We start from the raw sequence: 24,883 nt of genomic DNA on the forward strand, positions 1-24,883 counted from the left end.
CGCGCGAACCTCCACCCCACTCAGCCAGCTCCCAGCCTGGCCAGCGACCTCTGCCACCACCACCACCCCACCTGATCATATCGATCATCGCCACATCACGATCGTCCTCTCACCCCCGCCCTCTGCTTGCTTTTCTCTCTCAAGGTCTCCTTCATTCAAAAGGTAAGCCCTACCATCCTCGTCTGTCCACACGCCACCACCTGCTGACACGACTCTTTCCCACTCGTGTTCTCCGTAGACCCTACTCTCTTTAAACTCCCTCCCTTTTACTCCCCCCCAAAAATCTCTTATCGGTAATTCCGACCCCCTACCAACCCTACCTACTACTCTATATCCGAATAAAAAAAGACTTTCAAGATGGTTAAGTGAGTGCGATCGCCGCCGTCGAGTTGCGGGTTGCGGGTGGAGAAAGGATGGGGGAGGCTGATGTATCATGTTCGATTTTTCACTACTTTTCTGGCCTTGGTTCCGTCTGTCTTCGCCTTGATCCTTTTTTCCTGATCATTACCGACACTTCAATATCGCCTTCTCTCTCCACCCCACTCATCCGTGTTCGATTTGATCGCAACATGAACATTCTTCCCACCCTGGTCAACATGTGATGTTCGCAGCTTCACCGTCGATGAGATGCACTCGCTCATGAGCAAGCCGACTAACATCCGGTAAGCCTCCGGTCCCTTTTCGCCTTCTGGGCATCTTTCCACTAGGAACATCGTACTTACATCCTCTCGCCTGCAATACGTTCGCTACGCTCGCTCGCTCCAACGTAGAAACATGTCGGTCATCGCCCACGTCGACCACGGGAAATCCACCTTGACCGACTCGTTGGTCTCCAAGGCTGGGATTATCGCCGGTGCGAAGGCGGGTGATATGAGGTTTACTGATACTCGGTTAGTCAACCCGCTCTCTCATTGACATGTCACCCCGTCACCCAAAAATAAAAAGCAGGCATGCTAACGCGGTTAAAAATCGCTTATGATCACGCAGTCAGGACGAGATCGACCGAGGTATCACCATCAAGTCCACCGCCATCTCGATGTACTTTGAGCTGGAAAAGGACGACGTCGCCGATATCGCCCAGAAGACCGAGGGTAATGAGTTCTTGATCAACTTGATCGACTCGCCCGGTCACGTCGATTTCTCGAGTGAGGTTACCGCTGCTTTGCGTGTTACCGATGGGTGAGTGCGGGTTGGGGCGTTGTCGGAACAGGAAGAAGTGGCCGAGGTGCTGATGGACATGTCGTGTCGTCTCGCTTTCGCTCGACGATAGTGCCTTGGTCGTCGTCGACACCATCGAGGGAGTCTGTGTCCAGACCGAGACTGTGCTCCGACAGTCGTTGACCGAGCGAGTCAAGCCCGTCTTGGTCGTCAACAAGGTCGACCGAGCCTTGCTCGAGTTGCAGATCTCCAAGGAGGACTTGTACCAGACCTTCTGCCGAACCATCGAGTCGGTCAACGTCGTCATCTCGACCTACGCCGACGAGACCCTCGGTGACGTCCAGGTCTTCCCCGAGAAGGGTACCGTCGCTTTCGGTTCCGGTCTCCACGGATGGGCCTTCACCTTGAGGCAGTTTGCCACCCGATACGCCAAGAAGTTTGGTGTCGACAAGAACAAGTTGATGCCCAAGCTCTGGGGAGACAACTACTTTAACCCCAAGACCAAGAAGTGGTCGACCAAGCCCACCGACGCTGATGGCAAGCCCCTCGAGCGAGCCTTCAACTCGTTCGTCTTGGACCCCATCTACCGAATCTTCTCGGCCGTCATGGACTTCAAGAAGGAGGAGATCACCACCTTGCTCGAGAAGCTCGAGGTCAAGCTCTTGCCCGAGGAGAAGGACCTCGAGGGCAAGCCCCTGTTGAAGACGATCATGCGAAAGTTCTTGCCCGCCGGTGACTCGTTGCTGGAGATGATTGTCATCAACTTGCCCTCGCCCGCCACCGCTCAGCGATACCGAGTCGAGACCCTGTACGAGGGTCCCATGGACGACGAGTCGGCCATCGCCATCCGAGACTGTGACCCCAACGGTCCCTTGATGTGCTACGTCTCCAAGATGGTGCCCACCTCGGACAAGGGTCGATTCTACGCTTTCGGTCGAGTCTTTTCCGGTACCGCCAAGGCCGGTCCCAAGGTCCGAATCCAGGGACCCAACTTTGTCCCCGGAAAGAAGGACGACTCGTTCATCAAGCCCATCCAGAGGACCGTCTTGATGATGGGTCGATACGTCGAGGCCATCGAGGACGTTCCCGCCGGTAACATTGTCGGTCTCGTCGGTGTCGACCAGTTCTTGCTCAAGAGCGGTACCTTGACCACCTCGGAGACCGCCCACAACATGAAGGTCATGAAGTTTTCGGTCTCGCCCGTCGTCCAGGTCGCCGTCGAGTGCAAGAACCCGGCCGATCTGCCCAAGTTGGTCGAGGGTCTCAAGCGATTGTCCAAGTCGGACCCTTGTGTCAAGTCGTACATGGCCGAGACTGGTGAGATGATCGTCGCCGGTGCCGGTGAGCTCCACTTGGAGATTTGTCTCAACGTGAGTCAGCGTGGGGCGTGGGGCTTGTGTCTTTAACGCAAAGGTGGACTCGGTTGGCTGACTTTCCCCGCGCGCATTCGTGTTCACGCTGTTGTAGGACTTGGAGAATGACCACGCTGGTATCCCCTTGAAAAAGTCCGACCCCGTCGTCGGATACAAGGAGACCGTCCAGGCCGAGTCCTCCATGGTCGCCCTTTCCAAGTCGCAGAACAAGCACAACCGAATCTACATGACCGCCGCCCCTCTCGACGAGGAGCTCTCCAAGGCCATCGAGACCGGCAAGGTCGCTCCCCGTGACGACTTCAAGATCCGAGCTCGTCTCATGGCCGACGAGTTCGGTTGGGACGTTACCGAGGCCAGGAAGATTTGGTGTTTCGGTCCCGAGGGTACCGGTCCCAACTTGTTGGTCGACACCACCAAGGCCGTCCAGTACTTGAACGAGATCAAGGACTCGTGTGTCGCCGGTTTCCAGTGGGCCTCCAAGGAGGGTGCCTGTGCCGAGGAGAACTTGCGAGGTGTCCGATTCAACATTATGGACGTCACCTTGCACTCGGACTCTATCCACCGAGGTACCGGTCAGATCATGCCCACCACCCGACGAGTCATGCTCGCCTCGCAGCTCTTGTCGACCCCCGGTCTCCAGGAGCCCATGTTCTTGGTCGAGATTCAGGTTCCCGAGTCGGCTCAGGGAGGTGTCTACTCGTGTTTGAACGTCCGACGAGGACACGTCTTCCACTCGGAGCAGCGAGTAGGAACCCCCATGTACACCATGAGGGCTTACCTCCCCGTCTCCGAGTCGTTCGGATTCAACGCCGACCTTCGTCAGGCCACCGGTGGACAGGCCTTCCCCCAGTCCGTGTTCGACCACTGGTCGCTCATGAACGGAACCCCGAGTATGTTGCGCTAGCTTTTCTTTCCTTTGCGCGTGACACGAGCTGATTTGATATGTTCCCTCTTGTAGTCGAGAAGGACTCGAAGCTGCAGGCTTTGACGGTTTCGATTCGAACGAGGAGTTTGTGTCTGACAGCGTTTCTGGGCGACATGGCGTACAGAGCTGACCTCTTTTCTCGTCTTGGCGTTGCCTGTTTTGTTCTACAGAGGGTCTCAAGCCCGAGGTTCCCACCTACGACCAGTACTACGACAAGCTTTAAGCCGGCGAGCATGCGAGAATTCTTTGTACTGTCCCCTGCTTATATCTCATATAACATGGCTATGACGCTTTTTGGCATCTTTGATGACGTTGAGTCTAGATCTTTGGACGAAACGAACATTGAAAGGTCCAGGTCGCTGGCAGTCGTATTCGCGGACATCAGATACGGACTGATCTCCAGGATTCCGGAAACGCCAAACGTTTCCGGAATCCTGGACATAGCAAACAGCTCGATGTCCAAGGCCGCAATGACGTAACGCGAGTAGCTAGCTAATAAGCGCAGTATGTCACATAGAAGCGCATGAACGACATGGGCAGGACTTTGAAGTAGCCACGTCGACCTACCACGTATCTATCAACCTGTCTTTGCCGATGTTCAGCACGAGCAAGCCGGCTATGCTATTGTGACGCTGTATTAGGAAAGTGCTCGAGAGTCTCCTTCTCTCTAGAAGCCACCTACGCGCAATGCATTGTCGGTTAGCAATGTCGCCGCGACGCTGTATTAGGAAAGTGATTCGAACCCCCTACGCACGGCGACATTGCTACTTCGCGACATTACCACTTTGATATTAGAAAACTTGACACTAGATTGAGATCCGCTATACCAGGAGACGGTCGATGCCGGCTGTGCAAACAGCAAACTCTGGAGTCGGTGCAAGAAACAAGCGAAGCGTGAGCGTTTTTTTTCTTCTTTCTCTCAGCGTGTACCGCCATGGCTGACGATCCTTATCTGTTCCACTTGCGTCTATAGTTTCCATGCAGACGCAACAAGGAATTGTCGGTAGCGTTCCGTTGCAGTCGTACTACCGCCCACCCGTCCAGCTGTCCGGCGATACTTCCTCACTCGAGTCATATGCAAGCAAGTCGGGACAATTCGTTTCGAAAGGGCGGCTATGCGATACCATACCAGTCAGATCGGGAAAGGGCGGCTATGCGATACCATACCAGTCCGATCGGGAAAGCGATACACGTCTCTGAAGGTCAATGAAACCATATTGGTTGCGAGGTGCGCCTATGTGGCGCTCTCGACGCTGTACTCTCTACGTCGACATGTCAAAGTCGACACTCCTGCTCGGGAACACCGGCCAGGCTGAGGAGCAATCAGTAACCGACGCACATTGTAGATACCTAGAAGACATGGCGATATGCGTCCATTGCAAGACGTTAGCTATCGAATTTGGCAGGGAAACAGAGGGCGATTAGTCGCGAATTACCGAGTTTTCTGATCTGATTGGCAATTCGCGCGCGAGTTGGTTTGTATCCCTCTTGCGGTTCCCAGTACTGGATGCCATGAACTCTGTGGCAAACGGATGGTGCGAGACGATGAAGCTCCAGTTTAGTTCGAATTTCGTGCCCCTGGAAGCCACGAAGAGGACATCACTAGTTGATCTGGCTGCTCATTTATCGTAGTAGAAGAATCACCCTGCAAGAGATCGACAGACCGTTTCGAATGCGCGTTGGCTGAAACCCTGTCTTCCTGTCTGCCTCCAATTGTCTAACACGCAGGGTCTCAAGATCACGATTCCATAACATTTACAGCAGCGAAACTCGTTATACACAACGATGAAAGAAGAGAAACCCCGTATCGAGAAGTGCACGAATTACCTGATGCCGATCTCGTGAGCGAAGCGTGGTTCCTTGCGCTCATGATGCATGGGGCGAGTCATCTTCGTTCCCCTCGTTGCTCGGGCCGTTTCCATTCGTCAGAACTTCGAAGGCATCGAGACTCGTCTCGCCAAGCCAACCCTGTTTCCGAAAGTTCCAATCCAGCATGATCGCAAGGCCCAATCCCTTGATCATGACCTGGTGAGACCAACCGGGATTTGACCGTCCGCTGGTCGTCGATGCAATCGCACCAAATGGGTTCGGGGCGACGATGACGCAAGGACCTGTTATCGGCTCTGACGCCCGGCCGGAGAGAGGATTGTATCGTGCCAGCGCTTGCTCCGTACCGTAAGAGATTCGGACCTCCTGGGAACGAAGACGTGCTCCAACGGTAGCACATAACCTCCCAGAAAGCCAAAAATGTCGCTCGGTAACCCCGGTCGTGGCGGCACTCCCGTCCGCTTGTTTCCTCGAGAAGCCGTTCATATCATTTGCGTGCGCCGGAGCCGCAGGCTTCACCTCTGCGATTTTGCATTCCGGCCGACCCGAGTTGTCTGCTCAAAGAGAACGATATCGACCCGTACAGGCCAGGCCGGCTCTGTCCTCGCCGACGAGCCCGGCATGTATGGCGGAAGGTCACGACCGGGCGAGCGGTCCTCCAGGAGGAACCGTATGTGTGGTAGACCCCTTATGTCGTCTGCGAGTAGCAACGGAATCCTCCATCAAGTAATTGATGGAACGATGCAGTGTGTGATAGTCTGCGAGGGCTAACAGGCCCTGTTTCGGCGAACCGTTCTGTGTGCTTGCCAGGTTTAGTGCATATGGTTGTCCTGTCGTTTCCGGATCTAGAAGGATCACGGTAACATGCAGGTCCGACCGGAAAGAGCAGGTGTTCGCCTTGACGACGTAATAGCGAACATGGTGAAAAGAAGCTCGTCGGATCCACGACCCTCCGTATCATGAGGTCGAGCGTTGGAGTGTAGATTGAGGTGACCATGTGCGTCCAGTGGCCAGAAGAGCCGATCCTGCTCCTCGCGACGATCGTTTCTTTTCAGATCATTGAGCGGCTCAATGCTTTTCGTGCCGAACCATAGTGTTACTTATTGTCGAGATGGTCCTGTTGGCATGCTTGTCGGCAGGCGGCATCATGTCACCTTGCTGGCAAGGCTACCGAATGATCGACGAGTCATTCCGTATATGAATTCGACTTCTGCCACCACTCCAGCCTTCCCCTACTGGCGTTGTCATTGTCTTCGGCCGCTGACTGGTCCTCCCCTCATTTCAGCGTCGAATGAGGTTGGTTCGAGGCGCATCCGACCGAGCGGTCACGTTGATCGTGCGAATCGGACGACCTGCCCCGTTCGCCAACAACGTTGCGCCAAATCTTCTCGTTCATCATCGGGGACAACTTTCAGATCCGGCGACGCGGTCGGGTAGGGTCGGCCGAGCGTCTAGATCGGCATTTCAACTCTGACGCTGGAGCTCAACGCGTGATAGCGAAATTTTGATCGTGGAAGGGAGACCTGGGTCCTGACTGGCTTGTCGGGTCCGTCGATCCAAAATCTGATACAGCGAACGTGTTGGAAACTGATGGTCAAAGGAAGCTTTGGCGGGTGGCAGGAACGGTCGAAGTTGGTGATAGATAAAGGTTGATCCGATGGCGTGAATTGTGACAGAATTGCTGATCCCGTCAATCAAGGCGAGAGCGAGTCTTTCTGGGTAGCCATCGAGGCGTCCTTCGACCGGATCGAAGGTTTCGTCGAGCCCAAAACCAGAACCTGCTCGACCTTTTCCGCAGACTTCGATGCCGGTATACCCAGGCTTAAATTACTGTCGATCTTTCCTGCAGAGTCCGACTCTGGGATACCCGAATGCACACTTCCGTCGACCCTCTCCGCGGAGCGTGACTCTGGAATGCCCGGCTCGCCTCCTAGACTCTTGTCGACCTTTTCCGCCGAGTCCGACTCGGGGATGCCAAGAAGAAATGCCCAGCCACCGACCTCCTATTGTAGATGATCAAGGCCGGATCAGCGCGTCTCATCAAAAAGGCCTGGGCGGTGACCTCGATATAGCACAACGAACCAGAGACGCTCGCTACTCACTCTTCTGTATCGCGAAGCGACGTCGAGACCGAGATCAGAGCGATCGGCGTACTTGACCAGACGTTGATCGTGTGGCAATCTTTTTCGCCACCATGCAAAGACTTTGGGCTCGGTGCCGTAAGGTTGGTACGGTTGAAACTCCTGCACGAGAGCTCTGATCAGTCCAGCGGCCGCCGTCGCCGACCTCGCCGTCAAGCGGTCGGAGAGGATATCCTTGCCATCCAGCATGTGATTTAGACGCTCGAACAGTTTGCAAGGGAATTCGTCCAGTCCAGCTAAATCATCGCCAGAGTCACGTTTGTGGAAGGTGTAGGCCAAACGATCCGGTATTGACTCGCTCGACGACCAGCCTTCTCTGGGTGGGCATCCTACCCTTTCAAAGTGATGAAGGTACACGAGGTGATCGTCGAGTCGTTCTGTGGTTATGCAATCGTGGTGTCCAGTCATCAGCAGTCGGGTAAAGACAAGAGGAGAGATCGTCGCGACCGGAGGGGCACTGACCGAATTCTTCTCGAGCCTGGAACGTTCGCGGTCACATGACAAGGAGGTCCATCAGAATCGTCGAACCCTGGTAACGCTCGATCGTGCCGACGCAGACTCACCGCCATAGCCCAATCGTGCAAGAATGCCCGGACCTCCGGATCCGGCGCGGTCCATTCGATGGGATAGTCGTTCTGGCGCACGATCTCGGCCAAGCAGGTCCGGGTCAAGGCCACTTGGCGCAAGACTTCCCAGGCGGTCATGAGGTCCCACCGGAAAATTGTCTTCCACTGGTAGGAAAGCAAGGTCTTAGTAACCCCTGAGCAGCGAGATGGCCCGTTCGATCGGAGCTCTACTCACTTGATCGTTCCCTCCGTCGACAGGATAATGAAGGGCGATATACTGGACCGACTGCCATGGAGGTTCAGGTCGATCGAAATCCCTCAAGCCAGGATAGTTACGGGTTGCCCTACGTAGATCCCAGTTCCGCATGACCTCTCGAGGGAAGTAATCGGCGTACTTGGCCAAAGTGATCTGTCCGAGCTCTGGTGGGGCGGTCCGTATGAAATCATTATATCCACGCCAGAGACTCGGATCATTGAGGCGATCTCGAGCTAGAACGGTCCGTATCGCTCGATGACCTGGCGGGTCTGACGATTCGAGTCGATGATAGCCATTGTTGTTCTGAATAATGGGAGACAGAACCGTCCACGCCGAATCGAAAAGGGACGTCATGATCCGAGGAGGCACTGTGAGGGATGAGCGATCGATCTTTATCGATTCCTTTCGGCAGCGGCAAGTCGCGCAAGTCGAGGTGTTGATTATCGTCGTTGGCGGTGGCGTCGGTGTGGATGGTGTGGTTGTTGTGTGTTTGTGGTTGTGTGTGTGTGTGTGTGTATGTGTGTGTGTGAGATCGAGCATGTACTGATGTACGTTGATGTACTGACGTACTGATGTACCTACGTACCTACCCGTTTACTACAGATCATGACGATGACGATGGGATGGTCAAAGTACCAAGGTGAACGTCGAGTCTCAGCTCTGAGCGAACTAGACTAGGAAGCGAAGGAAGATCCAGTCGACGACCTCGACGCTCGAAATCGTCGTCGACGACGACGAAGGTTAGTAGTAATCAGTAAATCAGTAATTCAGTAAACATATCGTTCATATCGCCATCATAGCCATCATCGTCGTCGTCATCATCATCATCATCATCGCCATCCTCATCATCTCCTTCGTTCTCGAGGACCCCACGCCGCCGCAGCCGCCACGATCCGACCGACCTCACGACCCGTCTTCGCGACCCAATACCTCTCCCTTTCAACTGCAACTATCCAATAATGTCAGATCTGTCATCGCTTCAAGCGGAGGCAAAACTGCTTGTTCAACAGATGAAGAAAGAGGAGTTGGAGCTGTTCATCAAGAGACAGAGCGCAGTGGGACAGAAAGGCAGGAGTTGGTACCGGGTAGGGGTCATTGTGCTGTTGGCTTGTTACATGCTGGTGTGTGGATTACTGTGTGGTTATAGGTGAGTCTATGAGACCTAATCCTTACATCACATCATACTGACTAGTAAATCTATAGAATCTATGACTACAAGGAGGGTTGGAGGCACAGGGTTCCTCCGGTTGTGGTGTTAATCCTTACCACAGCTATGATGTTTTGGAGTTGGGCTTATCTGAAAGGGAGAGGAGAGGAGTTTGAGAAGGTGGTTCTGGGTGACATGGTTATCCTGGTGGTGGTTGGGATTGCTATGTGGAAGGGGGATTTGAGCATAATAGCAGGGCTCGGGTGAGTCTCGCGGCGAAGATGGTACGGGTCACGTCGACTGATCGACTGATCAACGCTCGCGATCGCAGCTGAGTCCCCGACGTCATCGATTGAAGCGTAACGATCAAGCGTTGAAGGTATCCAGCAACTGAGTGAAATGTACAGTCACACGGCGTGAAGATCACACAGGCGTCGACTAGATCGCGGCATGTTATTTAATAAGATGAGACGGACGATCGAAAATACAGTCCCGGACGGAGATTACGACCGAATTCCTCCTTGAGGGTTCGCCGGTGGTTGCGATTTGCGATTGACCTCCAGAGTTGCGGGAGAGATTTCCACATCAGTCTGTCTCTCATCCTCCTGCTCCAGAGAGAGTCCGAGACGTGGTGAAGGTGCTGATCAACATACGGGTACACTCATGAATCGAAACAAAACAGTGAAAACTGGTACGCCTCGAGAAAGAAGACCTTGGACACGCTCGAGGGACTGGCCGAGTGCTTGGAAGCGGATACCTGTACGGATGGACAAGGGGATATCGTACTGGCCGGGTCGATGCATTTCGGGAACTCGTTAGGTGGGGGAGTGTCGGGGGAAGACATCTGGTGAGTCGTCTGCTTTGACCTCTTGCAGGTCATGCTACTTGTACCAAGTTACAGAGTCAAAGCAGCTCACACCTCTCGTCTTGTTTGTTCGGTCCAGGGCTCGGTCGTCCATCGACGCCTTCCGCGAACTAGGCCGTACGGTCCTCATCTCCTACACCCTCCTAGAGACGCTCGACATCTATCAAGCCATACCCAAACTCATCTCACGGGTCATCATCGATCGGATCGAGGTGGACCAATGCGTGGGGTATGGAAGACCGGCAAAGCTTAGGCTGGAGGATTTCGCCAAGGGACGAGCTAGGAACATGACCGACGAAGAGATGCTGCGATGGGAGTTGCAGAGCGAGGCGGCAGAGGAGGGGTCGAGCTGGGGGTTCAAGGTGCTCGAGAATCAAGACGCGTTCGAGAGAGGAGGATGTATCAGGAGGGAAGGGTATCCGCAGGGGATCCCGTTGTGGAAGATCTTCTCGTGAGTTCATGGCGATATGACCTTGACGACTAGCACGCAGGGGCTGATCGATATGTGCGTCTGTAGATTTCACTTTTGGCAAGGTCCAGGGCATCCGGTAAGTGATCCGGTTCCTCTACCGCCGGCCCAGGTGATGCCTCTGCTCAATTCCTTTTCCGGATCCCAATCCCCCTGCGGTAGCTCGGTCGGAATTGGACCTTGTCGCCCGAAGATTACAAAAAACATCCTTGCCAGAACGGGTCTCCTGGCAACTTTTACCTCGGTCCGTCATTCATCTCGGACGCCCAGCCGTCATATAGACGCTAACGACAACGACTTCTCTCGCCTCGCAGGCTACTCGGTCGAAAAGTACTGCCAGCGATTCGTCGACCCGCCCGAACAACGACTCCACCGGGCCTACATCCTCGCCAAATACGTCCACATTCTCGATTCCGACGAATTCGCCTGGGATTCGCCCAACAAGACGTTGTTTGCCGACCTGAGCGAAAAGTACAACATCTCCTTTGTCGCCGGGGCGGATCACCAGGGCGACGTCAGCATCCAAAAGGGGATCGCGAACATGGGCAGGATGCCCGAGGACGAGTTTTACAAAGAGTTGGCTTTGGGGAGACTCGTCGTCGGGGTGGGGATGCCGATGATCAGTCCGACGCCGTATGACGCGTTGTGTCGTGAGTACGAGGTAGATGTCGAGGGCCTCTAGGTCATGGCTGATGTCGATTCGGCCGGTCCTGCAGTCGGGGTACCGTTTCTGAATCCCTTGTGGCGATGGGACGAAAAGAATCCGGCAGACAGCTCGGCTTGGTGTTGTGAGTACGGGCAGCCTTGATTCGGACCAGCATACGATGAGCTCAAGTCGACCTGATCCCGACAGCGCAACACGAGTGAGGATCAGGCGTTTCCGGGCGGAACGAACCAGTCTACTGATCCGGCTTTTCCCTCTTCCGACTAATCACAGCGGTCTGCTCGAAGTTGGCGCACCGTATGTCTACCACGTCGTGAGTCGATTCAAATTTCCTTGCAACTCGGCGACCTCTACTGATTCCGTCAAACGTTATAGCGAAAACGCGACCTGGCACACTTCGAAGAGGCCGTGGCGGCTGCGATGGAGAGGACGATCGATCCGTATATACGTGGGTCTATCATGCCAGGCTCGGAACCTTGACGTTTCAGCTCATCTGCGTATCTGGGACAGCACCGCATATGACGGCGGACGCCAACAGGAAACGTCATCAGGAGTTGTTGGAACGGGATTGGGAGTCAGAGTCTGTGCCGTTCATGGCGGCGCTACAGGATGATCGTTTTCAAATGGTTCGTTGCGTGGTATTATGACTCCGAGACAATTTACAGCTTGGACTGATTCAGTATGTGCTATCAGGGAATCTACTAAGGATGATTGGGTCGGTACTGGCTCAAAGGGCTACGCTGGGTTTTGGGTTGTATCGGTGAACAAGGCGCGTATGATCTATCCATCGAATCTAGAATGATTGGGGGCGTCCGCTCTTTCCGTGGCTTCTTTCCTAGGCCTCAAAGCTAACGGCTTGCCGCTTAAGCGATCGAGCGATGATGATGATGAATGGGCTGATATAGAAGACGACCAATCGAAACTTCACGTTTGCCGCTTGATTGTTGGGAAGCTGAATCACCTTTCCGCGTATTCGACGAGCGACATCTTGAACCCATGATTGCCCATCGACGACATTGACACCCGCCCTAATCGCCATGACCATGCCTCGCCTGGCCACTGCGTTGATAACGGGGTAGAGTATAATGGATTACATCTATGGAGCGGCTGCGGAAATCGTCTATACCCTCCAGCACCGACTGGTCCGAGAAAAAGAACAACCGAAACTGACAGCTTCGGCTGCAGCTTCTTGTCCCAGTCTGGATCAAGATCCCTTAGCAAACCCCAGGTGCTGGCCCGGTTACCTCACGTTCGTCTCGTCTACTCCCTACGATGACGAACCGATACAGCGCACGACCATGTTCGACTGGTGGGTCGAAGATCATGTCCTGCGTTCGGAAATGCGACTCGCAGAGTCGAGACGAAATTTCTACCAGATTCCGCGATTCGACCTGACCAAATTCAACAAGTCACGTTACTGCGTGGCCTACCACTACCCGGTCGACACTTCTGCCGGACGAGAACAGGCAAGTAATCGCATGTGCTGCTCGAGAGGATCGAGATGCCTCCAAACTGACGGTTCGGGCTGACCCGCGTACCGATTGCGTTTTCACGAATCAGACCGAGACGATCTACCGGTGGGAGCTCGGACTAGCATGGGAGATCGTGAGACAGATAGCGTTGACGAGGAACTTCTTGTTCCTCGTTGCACAAAGTGAACCGTCGTCGCAGGGATGGATCCGACCTGACGCAGACGCCCTCGTAGCGCTCGGGGAATGGGCATCAGTGGTGAGTTCTCGTCTCGTCAGGATCGTCGTCTCGCTTCGGTAGACGACATCATGTCCGTCGTGTAAACTGACGTTTGACAAACTTTTCCGCCCTCTTACCCCCACTCACAAAAGGCCAGGGAAGAGTTCGGTAAGCCTCACCGCCTACGGCCGATACGCTCTTCCGTTTTCTTCTCCGCCCGGATCACTGACCCCTTCGCTCTTTCCGCCGTCTCCTTTTCTTTCCACCTCTACCGTAGAGCGGCTGGACAACTACCTCGACTACCTAGGCAGGCGCGAAGGCTCCCCAAGGTGGACCATCACGGAATGGTCACACGAAGATCCTATCCCCGACCGACTATACAACAAGAAATGGAAGGGGTGCGAAAAGACCAGGACCACTATCCTCGCCATGGACTTTCCCTACAAGTTCTTCCCTCATTGCAAGCGCATCATCAGGGGAGAAAACGTCATCCCTTCCTGCAAGGCTAAACTTCCCGTCGGGCTGATCAGGGCTCTGATGCACAAACATCAGCCGTATCAGCCTATCGGTACCGAATCGCCACCGATACCTTGGTGGCGAAAGAGACTGGATGAGGACCCTCGGAACTGTTGGTGGACGTATCGCTCCAGGTCCGACTTTCGTCTAGACCTTCAGACGCCGTATAAAAAGGTGAGATTACCCTACAGTACCCTACAGCGATCGTCCGCCTGTCCGAGAAGATAGAGAGTGACGGGGCGCCTTCAGAAGAAGAAAAATTCGGCTTGGAAGCTAAACTCCTGTCTGTCCGTGATATCCATAGGAGATCGATCGGTGGCTGCTTCCACCGGCCTTGAGGGACGAGCCTGATACCCCCTCACATATACAGTGTGATACCGCCAAAGAGGTCGACAATGCACTCGGCGAGACACCGTAGAAGATTGTCACACTTCTGGGAAGTTCTTCATCGCCAAAATGAATCGCCGGACGAGGACTGTCGGGTTCAGAAGAACGGGGTCTCATAAGGGTTACGTTTCGCGCCGCCTGCTGTACGAGACGATACTGTAAGATACTATACGTTCTGGTCGGACATCGACCTCACCTGAACTGGCGGCAGACCCAGCTTTGAAACAACCAGATGTTCTCGCTCGGGCTACTTTTTGTATATTCGCAACCTTCTATCTTAGTATCAGGGCATGACTATCATCATTATTGTCGTTGTCGTCAAGCAATCAAGCACGACCAGGGTTGAATGTCCGACTCCGCCCCGCCTTAATCGCAATTGCGCCTTTTTTCGATTGATTCCATAGTCTATAATAAAGCGTGCTTTAAGCCCTGTTTGGCAACTGTATCCCTAAGGCGATCGATACAACCACTCCTCGATCGAAGGTTTCGTCTCAATGCGTTTCCGCCTGCAGGAAAAGTAGGCGATAGGCTCTGGAGGCGAGACTACACCAGACCAAGACGGACGAGAGGCAGCAACAAGAGGTTGTGGGGACAAAACTACAACAGGCCGAGACGGGACTACGGCAGGCTGAGACAAAGCTGAACCGGACCGAAAGGAAGCAAGAGGAAGAAACTGGAAAGAGACAGTCAGCGGGAAGGAAGCCTACACAATCAAGGGCTTTCCGGACTGGAAGACATCGTGGGCCATGACAGGTACAGGTACAGGTACAACCTTGCCTCCCGACCTGGCATGAAGCTTTGGTATCGAATGGCAACGCCTGTTGATAAGTCGTTCGAGGTCTCTCCAGTTGTATCCCACTGGAGTGGTCCTCGAAGGTACAGAATCAAGGACAGAGGTCATGGACGGCGAGGCAAGGCAAGGGCAACGATGAAACGATTAGACATTGAAACGATAGCAATGTGAAACACGGACATTTCCCCCTGCTCAGTTAGGGGACATCACGTGACATGATCCTTACGTCATCATCAAGATCGTTCGTTCACTTCATCATCTTCCTCTCTAGCCTCTCTACATCTTATGAGATCTCGACATGCACCACTGGCCACTAGCTACTTCGAAGCTCGAGGTGCAAGCAACCAGTAATACATAGACCGAGGTCGGCTTCGTTCATAATAACATGAATACCTCGCCGACTTTCCGTCGAAACGTCGCACTCGCCGCCGCGCTGGTCGTGGTCTTCTGCTTGGGAGCCATCTCGGGCAGCCAGAGCCAGAGGAGTTTAGGTTTAGGTTCGGGTTTAGGTTTGAACGAGAGGTGAGTCTTATCATCTCTACCTTGGTTAAATACGACACGGCCGCTGACGATACGAAGATATCATATCGCACTCTCCGGCTCTCTCCGAATCGAATTGAAAGGCTACAAGCCCACACCCCGACCTACCTCCATCCCTACCTTACCAATAACGCTGGCGTCAACTCTACTACAACCAGGCTTCAACCGAACATCTCAATCTCATCCTCAAACCCCTGCCCAGTAGGATGTCCTGAAGATCCCTACGCAAGGGCGGGTATGATCATCTTCCCCCCCTCTTCCCCCTTCTCCGACTTTCCTGATCATGATGATGATAATAGGGATGGGGATCGGGAGTATGATCCGGCGTGGACGAGATGGGCCCCTTTCCCGCCTCTGGAGCGTGAACGAGATCGTGCAGAGCAGGATGGCATGACGGGGATGGGGACGGTAAAGGGGATGAGGACGAAAGCGGTCGATAAGGCTATCGATGAGAGGGCTCGTGCTCGGGTTCGGGGCGGAGGTAGAGATAGAAATCTCGCTGGAGCTGGGACGAGCATGGGGAAGAAGCTCACGGATTCGGAGAAGGAAGAGGAGGAGTCCGGAGCTGGAGCTGGAGTTTATGGCTGGGGCTGGGGATGGGATCGGGTCAAGGACCAGGACCAGCGCAGAAGGATAGACCGACGAGAACAGCGGAGAGATCGATCACGCCCACAACCCTCAAGAAGACTGGAAGACGGACCGACTCTCAGTCTAACCTCTCCATACACGGTCGCTTTATCTAACAAGGACGAAGAGTTGATCGGGTTCGCTAAAGGGCGAGTGGGGTTGTTCGTCGGTACGTCCCCTTCCTCTCGTCTCTCATTTCTCAGTTCTCAAGTGGGGCCGTTCGATCGTTTCCCTTCTTAATAACCCGGATTTTGCGGAGTGCTCTTCTTCTTCTCGAGTCTTTTCTGATCAAACTGCAGAGTCCAAGATAAAATGTCTCTCACGGATGGTGGTGGTGGTGGTGGTGGTGATGACAACGAGTCGAGGTGCACAAGATGAGACGAAACGAAAGGAGACGAGATCTCGAGATTGGAGAAGTCGAAACTCGAAAGGGTTTGCAAGATGGGAAGGATGAGACTTGAACTTGAACTGGCAGCGGCGAGATCAAGAAGGCGACGGGGGAGGGCCAGGTACGCGGGTCCTCCTTGTCGGATCTCGATGGCGATGGACAAGCTGCGGATGATGGTCGGTACCCAGAGAACAAGCAAGGAGGGAGACGCAGGAGGTCAAGAGACGGGTGACGGTTGAGGTTGAGGTTGAGGTTGAGGCCGAGGCTGAAGTCGAAGCGTCGCTATATGAACGATCGAGATCGAGCGCGAAAACAGACGACAGGATTCCCACGTCAAGATGACCAAGGCCTCGGGCTCCAGTATCGAGGCTGAAGAAAGCAGGCCAGTAATCGAAGTGCGATGTTCGGGTCCGAGCCGAGGTTATTGAAAGTCGAGTCTGTTCGAGAAGCGAAGCCGCATGAAAGCAGATTGGCAACACAAGGGAGAGGACTCGGATTCGGGACTTTATCATACGTGACCATGATGAGACTCCCGGTGGGAAGGTGGCGTCCAAAGTTCGGAGATCGAGGTCGAGGTCGAGGCCACGGGAGGCGCCACGGAAGGAGCCGCATTGAATCAAAAGCCGAGGTCGTGAACAAAGGCTGTTCCAGACTCGGGAACATACCCTGCCACAGGCGACAATGACTCTGCACGAGATGGGCAAAAGGCGTAGAAAGGACCGTTGATCTCAATGCGAGGGGGTCAAGATGATCGTCCTGATAGCAGACGGCCGAGATCGCGTTGAATAATCGAAAGGCAAATACTAATTCTGTTGCCTGGTCTTCTCGGAAATTGCTCTTGCTTCTCTTTTGATCGATCCGGTCCTGCCGCCCCGGTGCCTGTCGCTTGCTGTCGGTCGTCAAACCTCTTTCCTTGCAACCAATCACAAAAGGGTCGAGGTGAGTCTTGCAATCTCGATCGATCGATGCGAATCGACTGGGTGACACAGGACTGACCGCTCGAATCCATTATTCTGCACGCTCTTGCTGTCCTATACCATTGACACATCGGAATATCCTTCCGCATCGGCGGCCCATGACATCAACTCTTTGCATGGATAGCCGTAAGTCCGGCTCGAACATGACGGGGTGCTTCACGATGTCGATTTCGGCTCAAGAGGCACAGACAAGCTGACGATTGTCGCGTTTCTCGTCTTTTTGTGCTTTTGCCCGTCACCAATTACGAATCCCGGTTCGGCGATCTGTGACCATGACCTGCAATCAATTCGAATTTCGGGCGATAGATGATCGAAACAACGTGAGTCTATTTTGCTCGCCGAGGATGCGCTGTTAGAATAGCAAGGCTGACGGCCTTCATTCCATGTACTTTCGCCGAAACGTTGCCAGGTCGTCAACTTCTGCAAGGCGATTGGCGGGAGGACGCAGACGTGGGGATTTCATATCGGTACCATCTGCCACCTCGACTGGCTCGATTTCAAGATCGTCAGCTGGTTCTTGTGAGTCGCGGCGTCGAAGACAGAAACGATCTTTCTCATCAACTTTGATACTCATCGCAGGGTCGGCATGGTCGACGACGACTCATACGACTGGTTCCGCGGGTCGGAACAACGGCCGGTCATGTTTGAGCATCGGATTCCAGAAATCATGCTGCCCATCATGGAAGAGGTCGGACTGAAGGATATCATCCCGGATCTCATCACTATCGGGTCATTGTTCTGGGACGAGGCGTTCCTGACATCGGTGGGTCTGTGTTTCCATCTTGGTTCTCGGACGCGGGGCTGAGGCGATGTCTTGATTCCTGCTAGCATCGTCTCATCCGAGGCTACGGGGACAAGGAGGGCACGTACGGGTTTTACCCAGAGGAATTGCGATGGCATCGGACCCGGGTGGCCGAGCTCATCCAATTCTTCCGGGGCATGTACGGCGAGGAGGTCCCGATGATGTTGCGCACGAGACAGCATCGAGGGATGGACGAGCACGGCGGCAAGTTGAAGATCGCTCAGCTGGATCAGAGCCTGAGATCAATCGCCAAGGAGATGGACGTCAAGTTGTTCACCTGGGGTGACAAGTTGGAGGGCTGGTTAAAGTGCGATCCTTTCGGCATACTACCGTTGGAACAGCATGAGCTGATCTCTGCCATCTCACCAGGTACGAGGACCACGATCAACACTTTGGGTTCGGCCCCAGCACCTATCTGTTTGGCGAGTGAGTTCGCTGACTCGGCTTTTACAGGAAACCAGAGTCCTTAGCTGACGTTTCCTGGCATACTGTAGCATGTTCATGTTCTACCTTCGACAGGCTACCATACCCCGCTGCTGGGTGTGTCGAGAATCGCCAGTGGCGTAAAGATTAACGACTTTCATGACATAGATGCGAATATGAAGCTTGTTACACGGCCAGAGGCCCCCCCGATACCCAGAATGACAACATGCATATGATTGTACCAGGTCGTCGAATCCACTCGGATCGGTTATCGTCCATGAGATCGGTGAGAAAAAGCAAACACAAACATAAGACGCGGATCTCCTTTCTCCCTTCAGTCGTGGTACCATCACCCATCTATTCTATTCGGTCGGGTATTTCGTAAAGCTCGTCAAGGCGGTCGAATGCAGGGCGTAAAAGAGCGGTCCTTTCTGGTAGGGTTGATCGGCAAAGTCGTCGTCGAGCGGGTAGATAAAGGCGTCTCTGACGAGCATCAGGTTGGCTTGAAGATCGGCGACCTGTTCCCAAGTGTAGCTAAGCAGAATCTCTTCGAGTCGATCCATCTGACTTTCGAGAATGGTGACGCTGAATTTCGACCAGTCGAGGACGTCCCAGAAGGCGAGATGGGCTTGGTCACCGAACAGTACCGGGATGCAGCCGCTAAGGGGGCAAAGTCTCAACGTCAGTCAAATGGCGACTTTTTATGTGGAGTGGCCGGCACTCACGCGTAGATGCTATCAACCGTTCGGCTCGCCCACCCGGTAGTCCCCCGAACCAGTGGACAGAACACGGTATCGGCTAGCAACGTCAGGTAGTCGCCATAGTCGCCGTAGCCATTCCATATGGTTTGCAATTCGTTTCCGCCCTCGAGACTTGGTGACTTGCTATGGTCGAAAGGCCTTGCGCACGTCATCTTGTGCCGAGCCTGCGAGCCGGTTCCCATATAGGTGGCCTTGAAGGTCGCCAAAGTCTTGCGTTGTCGAGAGGGGCGGACGTCAGCGATTGTTGCAAAGTGTTTCACAAGTTTAGGCATTAGGCAAGCGCGCGGCGGGATTCTGATGGACGGAAATGAGCGTTCCAATACAACCTCCCCCAGGGCGGAGTACGTCCAGGGACTCACACAACGTCCATGTCGTAACGGTAGCCTACACGAGAAAAGCTGAGTCGTAAGCGAAACACGCCACGATACTGGAACCCGAACACCTACTCACAGTCGCTGTTCAGATCCCCCATGACGGACCAGGCGGTACCCTGCCTAACGACAGGGATTGCCGTATCCTTGCGGTGCCGGATCGAAAAGACGTCAAACGTAAACGTGTTACAGACTCCCCAATCGTGCGTAAAAGGTACGATCCACTTGGTCTCGTCGAACGACCAGGGAAGATGGTGCTGCAGGGCATTTTGACGCCAGCCCTCCACGTTGGGGTACTGCGAGTCAGGGTGTCAGCTTGATCGATACAATCGCCGTAAGGAGAATCGGATACTCACCCAGATGCTTCCCTGAAAGTAGGGCAAGAAAACAAAGCCGTCCTCGGCGTACGACGTATTCATCGACGCCAACCCGCGCTCCAAGATCGAATCCGCGCTGAAACATCCGGGCTTGCCGGGCAAGAAACGGTCGTACTTCCACCACTCGGCCTTTCGATTTTCGACCACGTCGGGAGGAAGCTGTGTAACGTGGACTGGAGGAAACTTGGGGTCCCGAGCGAGGTACCGGCTAGCAGCGGGACGGAGGACGTTTAGCCAGGATTTGTGTTCGACCAAGTTGATCAGGGACTGGTTGTCCTTCGGGTCGATGTTATTGCTGATGGGAGGATAAGAGAATTGATCCAAGTTGGCGGACGAGGCAAAGGGGAACCGGGCGATGGATGTGCAGGAGGACAATACGCAAGCGCAATCGCCAGTATCCAGGCAGGTCGTCGGATGATCGCAGAGGTTCGTGCACGTCTTCATGTGACGATGCTTCCATTGTCCCGGGTTTCCAGCCGGCAGCTCGGCCTCTTCTATATGCAACGGGAACGGGTACGCCTCCAATCGGTCCAGATGATCCTTGACGATATCGAGCGCGCGCGACATGCGATGACACAGCGTTTCATGCTGAGACCCGCGAAAAGGCGCCGTCCGCTCATACTTCATGTCGTTGATGGCAGAAGCGAGGGGGTCTTCGTCCATGAACGGCCAGGGAGCTGCTTTCTCACAGCAGATCGGGATGATCCTAAAGTACGGCTCGGCGAGCTTGTCAGGCGAGACCCGGGTGGTGACGTTCTGAGAGGCAGGTGGCAGAAAGTAGCCTCCGCCGTTGGCGAGACCGAGGTGGACGTATCCCGTCGTTTCATCCAGGTCGACCTCAAAGTCCGTATAAGTGGTACCGGCCGAAGTGACGTTGACCGTCTCGTACGATCCCTTTTCGTCGTAACCCAGTCTAAATCCGAGCTTCCCATCCACCCGTTCGGTTAGATTAAAGTCGTAAGTCCGAGGGTTGTAAGACCAGGCCCAGCGCCACTTGTCGTTCGTATCCAGAGTCTTGTGGTCGAGGTCGAGGTAGCTAATCTCGCCGCGATGGTTGCCGACGACGTTGACCGTACACCCAGAAAGGGCCAAGAGGTCCGCACGGGAGTAACTTCGGGTTCGGCATTCCTTGTCCCGTTTCCTCTCCAGATATCCCCGGCTCTGCTGATAATAGGCCTTGGCCAACCTCCACAACCCCTCGTCGATCCCGACCTTGGCCGTGAAACCGAGCACGCTCGTGGCCAGCTCGGTGCTTCCCTCGTACCTTGCCGGGAACCTCGCATCGGAAGGGATCGTCTGGATGGGCGACTTGCTCCGCGTCAGGTGCAAGATCTTGCGGACGAGCTCGATGGCCGAGACGGCACGTCCAGCGGCGACGTTGAACTGCTCAAAGGTGGCGGGGAGACGATGAGGGAAAAGACCGAAACGACGGGAGTGCGAGCGGGTCGAGAGTCGCTGGATGGAGAGGATGATGGCGTCCACCACGTCGTCGATGTGAACCATGTCGAGCTGCAAAATCGAGAATGGCATATCAATAACGAAGGCATACGCAACAATAGATTAGCCTCCAACGTTCTTTGCTCCTGCGCTTCATGTTATCCGACGCCGCCGTGACTCACAAATTGATCCCCGCCCACCATCTGGATCGTCCTATGCGCGATCGCCTGGGTCATCATGGCCGGTACCAGTCTCTCGCGATGATCAAACTCTCCCCCATAGACGTTGCTCAACCTGAGCGCGATCGCCTGCAACGTCCCCTTCGCAGCCGTCCTCTCCTTTTCCCGGTCGATAAAGGCCTGTATAGCGTGTTCCGCCGAGAGTTTCGATTGACCGTAAACATTGGAAGGAACGGTAGCCGAAGATTCGGTGATATGTTCCCCGGGTTTCGTATCCCCATACACTTCTCTGGAGGAAGCTTGGATGAACCAAGGCAACCTCCCTCCATCCGCGTTCTTGCCGCCTTCTCCCTGAGTCCGTTCCACCCAAGCTGAAGACCCAGGAAGCGCATCCAACAACCCAGCTACGGCGTCCACGTTGACGGCCGTACAATCCGCTTGGTTCTCCAGACACCAAAGCACGCGGGAGACGGCGGCGAGGTTGATCACTCCCGAGATCTTGCGTGTCGGATGAGAAAAGATCTCGTTCAAGAGGGTGGTGTTTCGGATGTCTCCCCGGTAGTAGGTGAACAACCCGTCGTCGTCGTCGTTGTCATTCTCGTTGAGAGCGTAATCGTCCTTGTTCGACTGATCGGTGAGATGGCCAGACAACGATCGACGAGTGAAAGCCCGTAATTCCTCTTCGTGAAAGATCGGATCCACGACGACCAACGGGACCGAAGGCGAAGTCGCTTGAAGCCGCTTGATTAGTTGTTTGCCTGTGAGACATCGACCGAGTTTTCGAAGGCGAGAGAGGTGAGAGCGAGAGAGATCAGCGTGAGAGAGATTCGATTGATCAGCGACCTGACCTATAATCTTCTTCATCGCTCGGGCTATCACGTCAACCCAGATCACACTGCCACACCGCGCTCTTTCGTTCCTTCTTTCTCTTCGCCTCGCTGTTATCAAATCACGTCACATCGCCCCGGTTCACCCTCCTGTACTATGAGTACAACCTCGTCTTCATCACTCTCTCGCCCCGTCCTGGACACAAACATCACACCACCACCGCCATGTCACACCATCCGGATTGAAAAACCTACCGATATTCCCTCCACCACCGGTGATCAACAACCCTCCACCCGCACCTCCATCCAGCTGGACTTCCTCCTTGCCTCTGTACCTGGAAAGGACGCCCCAACGTGAAACTGAAGCCTTTTTCGGTTCCGAGTATTCGTAAGACGAGGCGTAGGAAGCGTTTGAGTGAAAGTGGTCGGAGTGCGGATGATTTTGATGGTGTTGGAGATATTGTGATTGTCGGTGCGGGTGTAGGTGGGGTGGGATCGGTTCGGCCTAAAGTTGAAAAAATCGATGAAACTAGATGTCAGCGTCTGGCTTTCAAAGTAAGAGTAGTACTATAGCAACTCGGATCGATCCGATCGCCTTCGAAGACGTTCACGTTACGTTAGAAATTAAATTCGACTCACCAACCTGCCCCCACCGACGAGCAGGACCACGACCCCTAAGAACAACCCCAAAACAGCCAATCTCGCTTTGAGCGGGTAGAGGTGGAAGTAGAGGGAGAGGCGGGTCCGGAGGATCATCTCTGTTGTTTCCCGTTTTCCGTTCTTCTTTCGTGGGTTTTGGGTTCGATGGTGTTCTCGTCGATGGTTGTTGGTTCGTCTTGCTCCGTACTGCTCCTCTTTTTTCGAGGGGCTTCTTGCGTCGTCCGTCGTCCGTCGTCCGCGGGTGATCTGTTCAAGATGCGGGGTGAGAAGATTGTAGGTCAGCCGAGCAATACCATAGTATCAGTGAAGGTTTCCAAACGTGTACGAGTACTTACTATCGTGCCGAGATGAGGTGAAGAGAGGGTCCTTTGGGATCTCTCAGTCCGTAGTCTGCTGAACGATCGATCTTGGTTTTTTGGCAGGGAGAGTGTAGTGTGTGATGTGAATACGAGACCCCAAAGGCCGAGGTTTCGAGGTATAGGAAGAGTTTTTGTTTTATGGATGTCTATGTGATGCAGTGTCACCCGCTTGAGAGGGGTGGCGAGGCAGCTCCGCCGCCCCCATCGTCCCCTTCACTCCCTTCCCCTTATATATTATATCTTTTCATGCTTACTCATCGCCCTATGACCTACTGTAGCCTGTGTGATCGAGCCGAGCCAGAGGCTGTGTTGCGTGTTGTTGTCAAGATCCACCTCGTCAGTTCCCTTTTCCGAGGAGTTCATGGCGACGAAGAAAAAATTCACTCAGCCGGAACCTTGTTTCGATAAGCTCGGATCATGGAAAGAAAGTGGGAACCGAGAACCGAATAGAAAAGGAAAAAGTCTGGTCGTCTTCTTATCTCGGTGGAAGCGGAGGGGAGGGAACCCAGAAGGCGGGGGGGCGGGTGGATCAAATTGATCAGAAAGAAGGGTCGATCAACAACCATCAACGATCAACGCACGGGCCCGAATCGAACGATCCGTAGAGTTTGTTTTGTTTCCTTTTACGGGTTTCTTCCTTTTCTTATCGTTGTCGCTGATCGCTGATCGCTGATCGCCCTTCATCACCACCCGACGCCGACAGAGCGACGAAGCATGGAAGGAACTCAAAGCTGAAACTCAACTAGAAGCCGGAAGCACCTCGGTTATCGACCATGTATACATGTACAACGTTTCCCCCTTCTCTATCGGGAGGTGAGGCATGAGACACGGCCGCTCCGGTTGTTGTTGCGCTGTTGTCATCCTGATCAAAGGTCAAAGGGGTCCTTTGAACTTGAACCCCGGAAGCTATTATTGTAGGGTCCTTTCGATCTTGAAACTGAAACTCTATCAACACCGTCGGGGCGAGCCTGAGTCTTCTCGCACGTGAGCGCTCGTTGACGTAATTAACGTACTTAGCTTACGTGATTCTTGCTGTGCTCTGACAGGTCACGTGATCTGAATGCGATCGACCGATGCATGCAACATGCAACATGCAACATGCAACATGCACCAACTAAATGCCTATACAACACAACATACCGCAACGAAAGACAAGATCAAATGACCAGTGGCACAAAATAGTACATCTCTGGATCTAGGAAGCTTCCCCAGAGGTTAATCATAGCCGGGCGTAATCGCATATCATCTCGACCGACACCGAAGAGAAGCTAGATCTCGAGGCCGAGGAACAATCATCTCAGCCTATACCTCAACCACAGTCACAATCACAACTTCAATCTAGATCCACACATACTACATTTAATAGCGTCGAGAGGAAA

The 24,883-nt window shown here is 54.1% G+C and overlaps 6 protein-coding genes across 6 annotated transcripts; 4 read left to right on the forward strand and 2 right to left on the reverse strand.

Moving 5' to 3' along the window:
• The first annotated feature begins 35 nt into the window (after positions 1-35).
• HD553DRAFT_350888 (P-loop containing nucleoside triphosphate hydrolase protein) lies at positions 36-3,790 on the forward strand. Its single transcript, XM_046183568.1, has 9 exons — positions 36-162; positions 239-365; positions 612-662; positions 771-890; positions 988-1,179; positions 1,271-2,528; positions 2,626-3,421; positions 3,490-3,540; positions 3,627-3,790. Exons 2-9 carry the CDS (start codon positions 358-360, stop codon positions 3,677-3,679), a joined length of 2,529 nt encoding a protein of 842 aa, XP_046035842.1. The 5' UTR covers positions 36-162; positions 239-357; the 3' UTR covers positions 3,680-3,790.
• A 3,058-nt stretch (positions 3,791-6,848) lies between these two features.
• On the reverse strand, positions 6,849-8,985 carry HD553DRAFT_58595 (uncharacterized protein). The gene is made up of 5 exons (XM_046184336.1): positions 8,226-8,985; positions 7,988-8,155; positions 7,887-7,902; positions 7,386-7,801; positions 6,849-7,286 (listed from the first exon to the last, which is right to left on the reverse strand). The coding sequence occupies exons 1-5, from the start codon at positions 8,784-8,786 to the stop codon at positions 6,978-6,980; spliced, it is 1,470 nt and encodes a 489-aa protein (XP_046035843.1). The 5' UTR covers positions 8,787-8,985; the 3' UTR covers positions 6,849-6,977.
• Positions 8,986-9,959: 974 nt separating this feature from the next.
• Positions 9,960-12,216, forward strand: HD553DRAFT_58705 (uncharacterized protein). Its single transcript, XM_046184337.1, has 11 exons — positions 9,960-10,240; positions 10,338-10,709; positions 10,776-10,806; positions 10,890-10,971; positions 11,042-11,377; positions 11,444-11,515; positions 11,581-11,590; positions 11,665-11,704; positions 11,767-11,839; positions 11,902-12,017; positions 12,085-12,216. Exons 1-11 carry the CDS (start codon positions 10,191-10,193, stop codon positions 12,094-12,096), a joined length of 1,194 nt encoding a protein of 397 aa, XP_046035844.1. The 5' UTR covers positions 9,960-10,190; the 3' UTR covers positions 12,097-12,216.
• A 54-nt stretch (positions 12,217-12,270) lies between these two features.
• On the forward strand, positions 12,271-14,273 carry HD553DRAFT_350891 (uncharacterized protein). Its single transcript, XM_046183569.1, has 5 exons — positions 12,271-12,857; positions 12,952-13,119; positions 13,233-13,248; positions 13,358-13,770; positions 13,901-14,273. The coding sequence occupies exons 1-5, from the start codon at positions 12,477-12,479 to the stop codon at positions 14,012-14,014; spliced, it is 1,092 nt and encodes a 363-aa protein (XP_046035845.1). The 5' UTR covers positions 12,271-12,476; the 3' UTR covers positions 14,015-14,273.
• An 809-nt stretch (positions 14,274-15,082) lies between these two features.
• Positions 15,083-18,846, forward strand: HD553DRAFT_313608 (uncharacterized protein). The gene is made up of 10 exons (XM_046180252.1): positions 15,083-15,298; positions 15,400-16,113; positions 16,303-16,307; positions 16,448-16,450; positions 17,615-17,628; positions 17,718-17,827; positions 17,888-18,071; positions 18,137-18,417; positions 18,480-18,536; positions 18,605-18,846. Exons 1-10 carry the CDS (start codon positions 15,162-15,164, stop codon positions 18,675-18,677), a joined length of 1,578 nt encoding a protein of 525 aa, XP_046035846.1. The 5' UTR covers positions 15,083-15,161; the 3' UTR covers positions 18,678-18,846.
• HD553DRAFT_350893 (uncharacterized protein) lies at positions 18,847-23,867 on the reverse strand (the record flags this gene model as incomplete). Its single annotated transcript, XM_046183570.1, has 9 exons — positions 18,847-19,193; positions 19,259-19,588; positions 19,654-19,678; positions 19,745-19,961; positions 20,022-21,551; positions 21,662-22,416; positions 22,741-22,990; positions 23,125-23,391; positions 23,778-23,867. The coding sequence occupies 9 exons, from the start codon at positions 23,865-23,867 to the stop codon at positions 18,896-18,898; spliced, it is 3,762 nt and encodes a 1,253-aa protein (XP_046035847.1). The 3' UTR covers positions 18,847-18,895.
• Between the last annotated feature and the right edge of the window lie 1,016 nt (positions 23,868-24,883).

The sequence above is a fragment of the Filobasidium floriforme genome, assembly GCF_021052385.1.
Source record: "Filobasidium floriforme strain CBS 6241 chromosome Unknown HD553scaffold_14, whole genome shotgun sequence".
Taxonomy (NCBI): Eukaryota; Fungi; Basidiomycota; class Tremellomycetes; order Filobasidiales; family Filobasidiaceae; genus Filobasidium; species Filobasidium floriforme.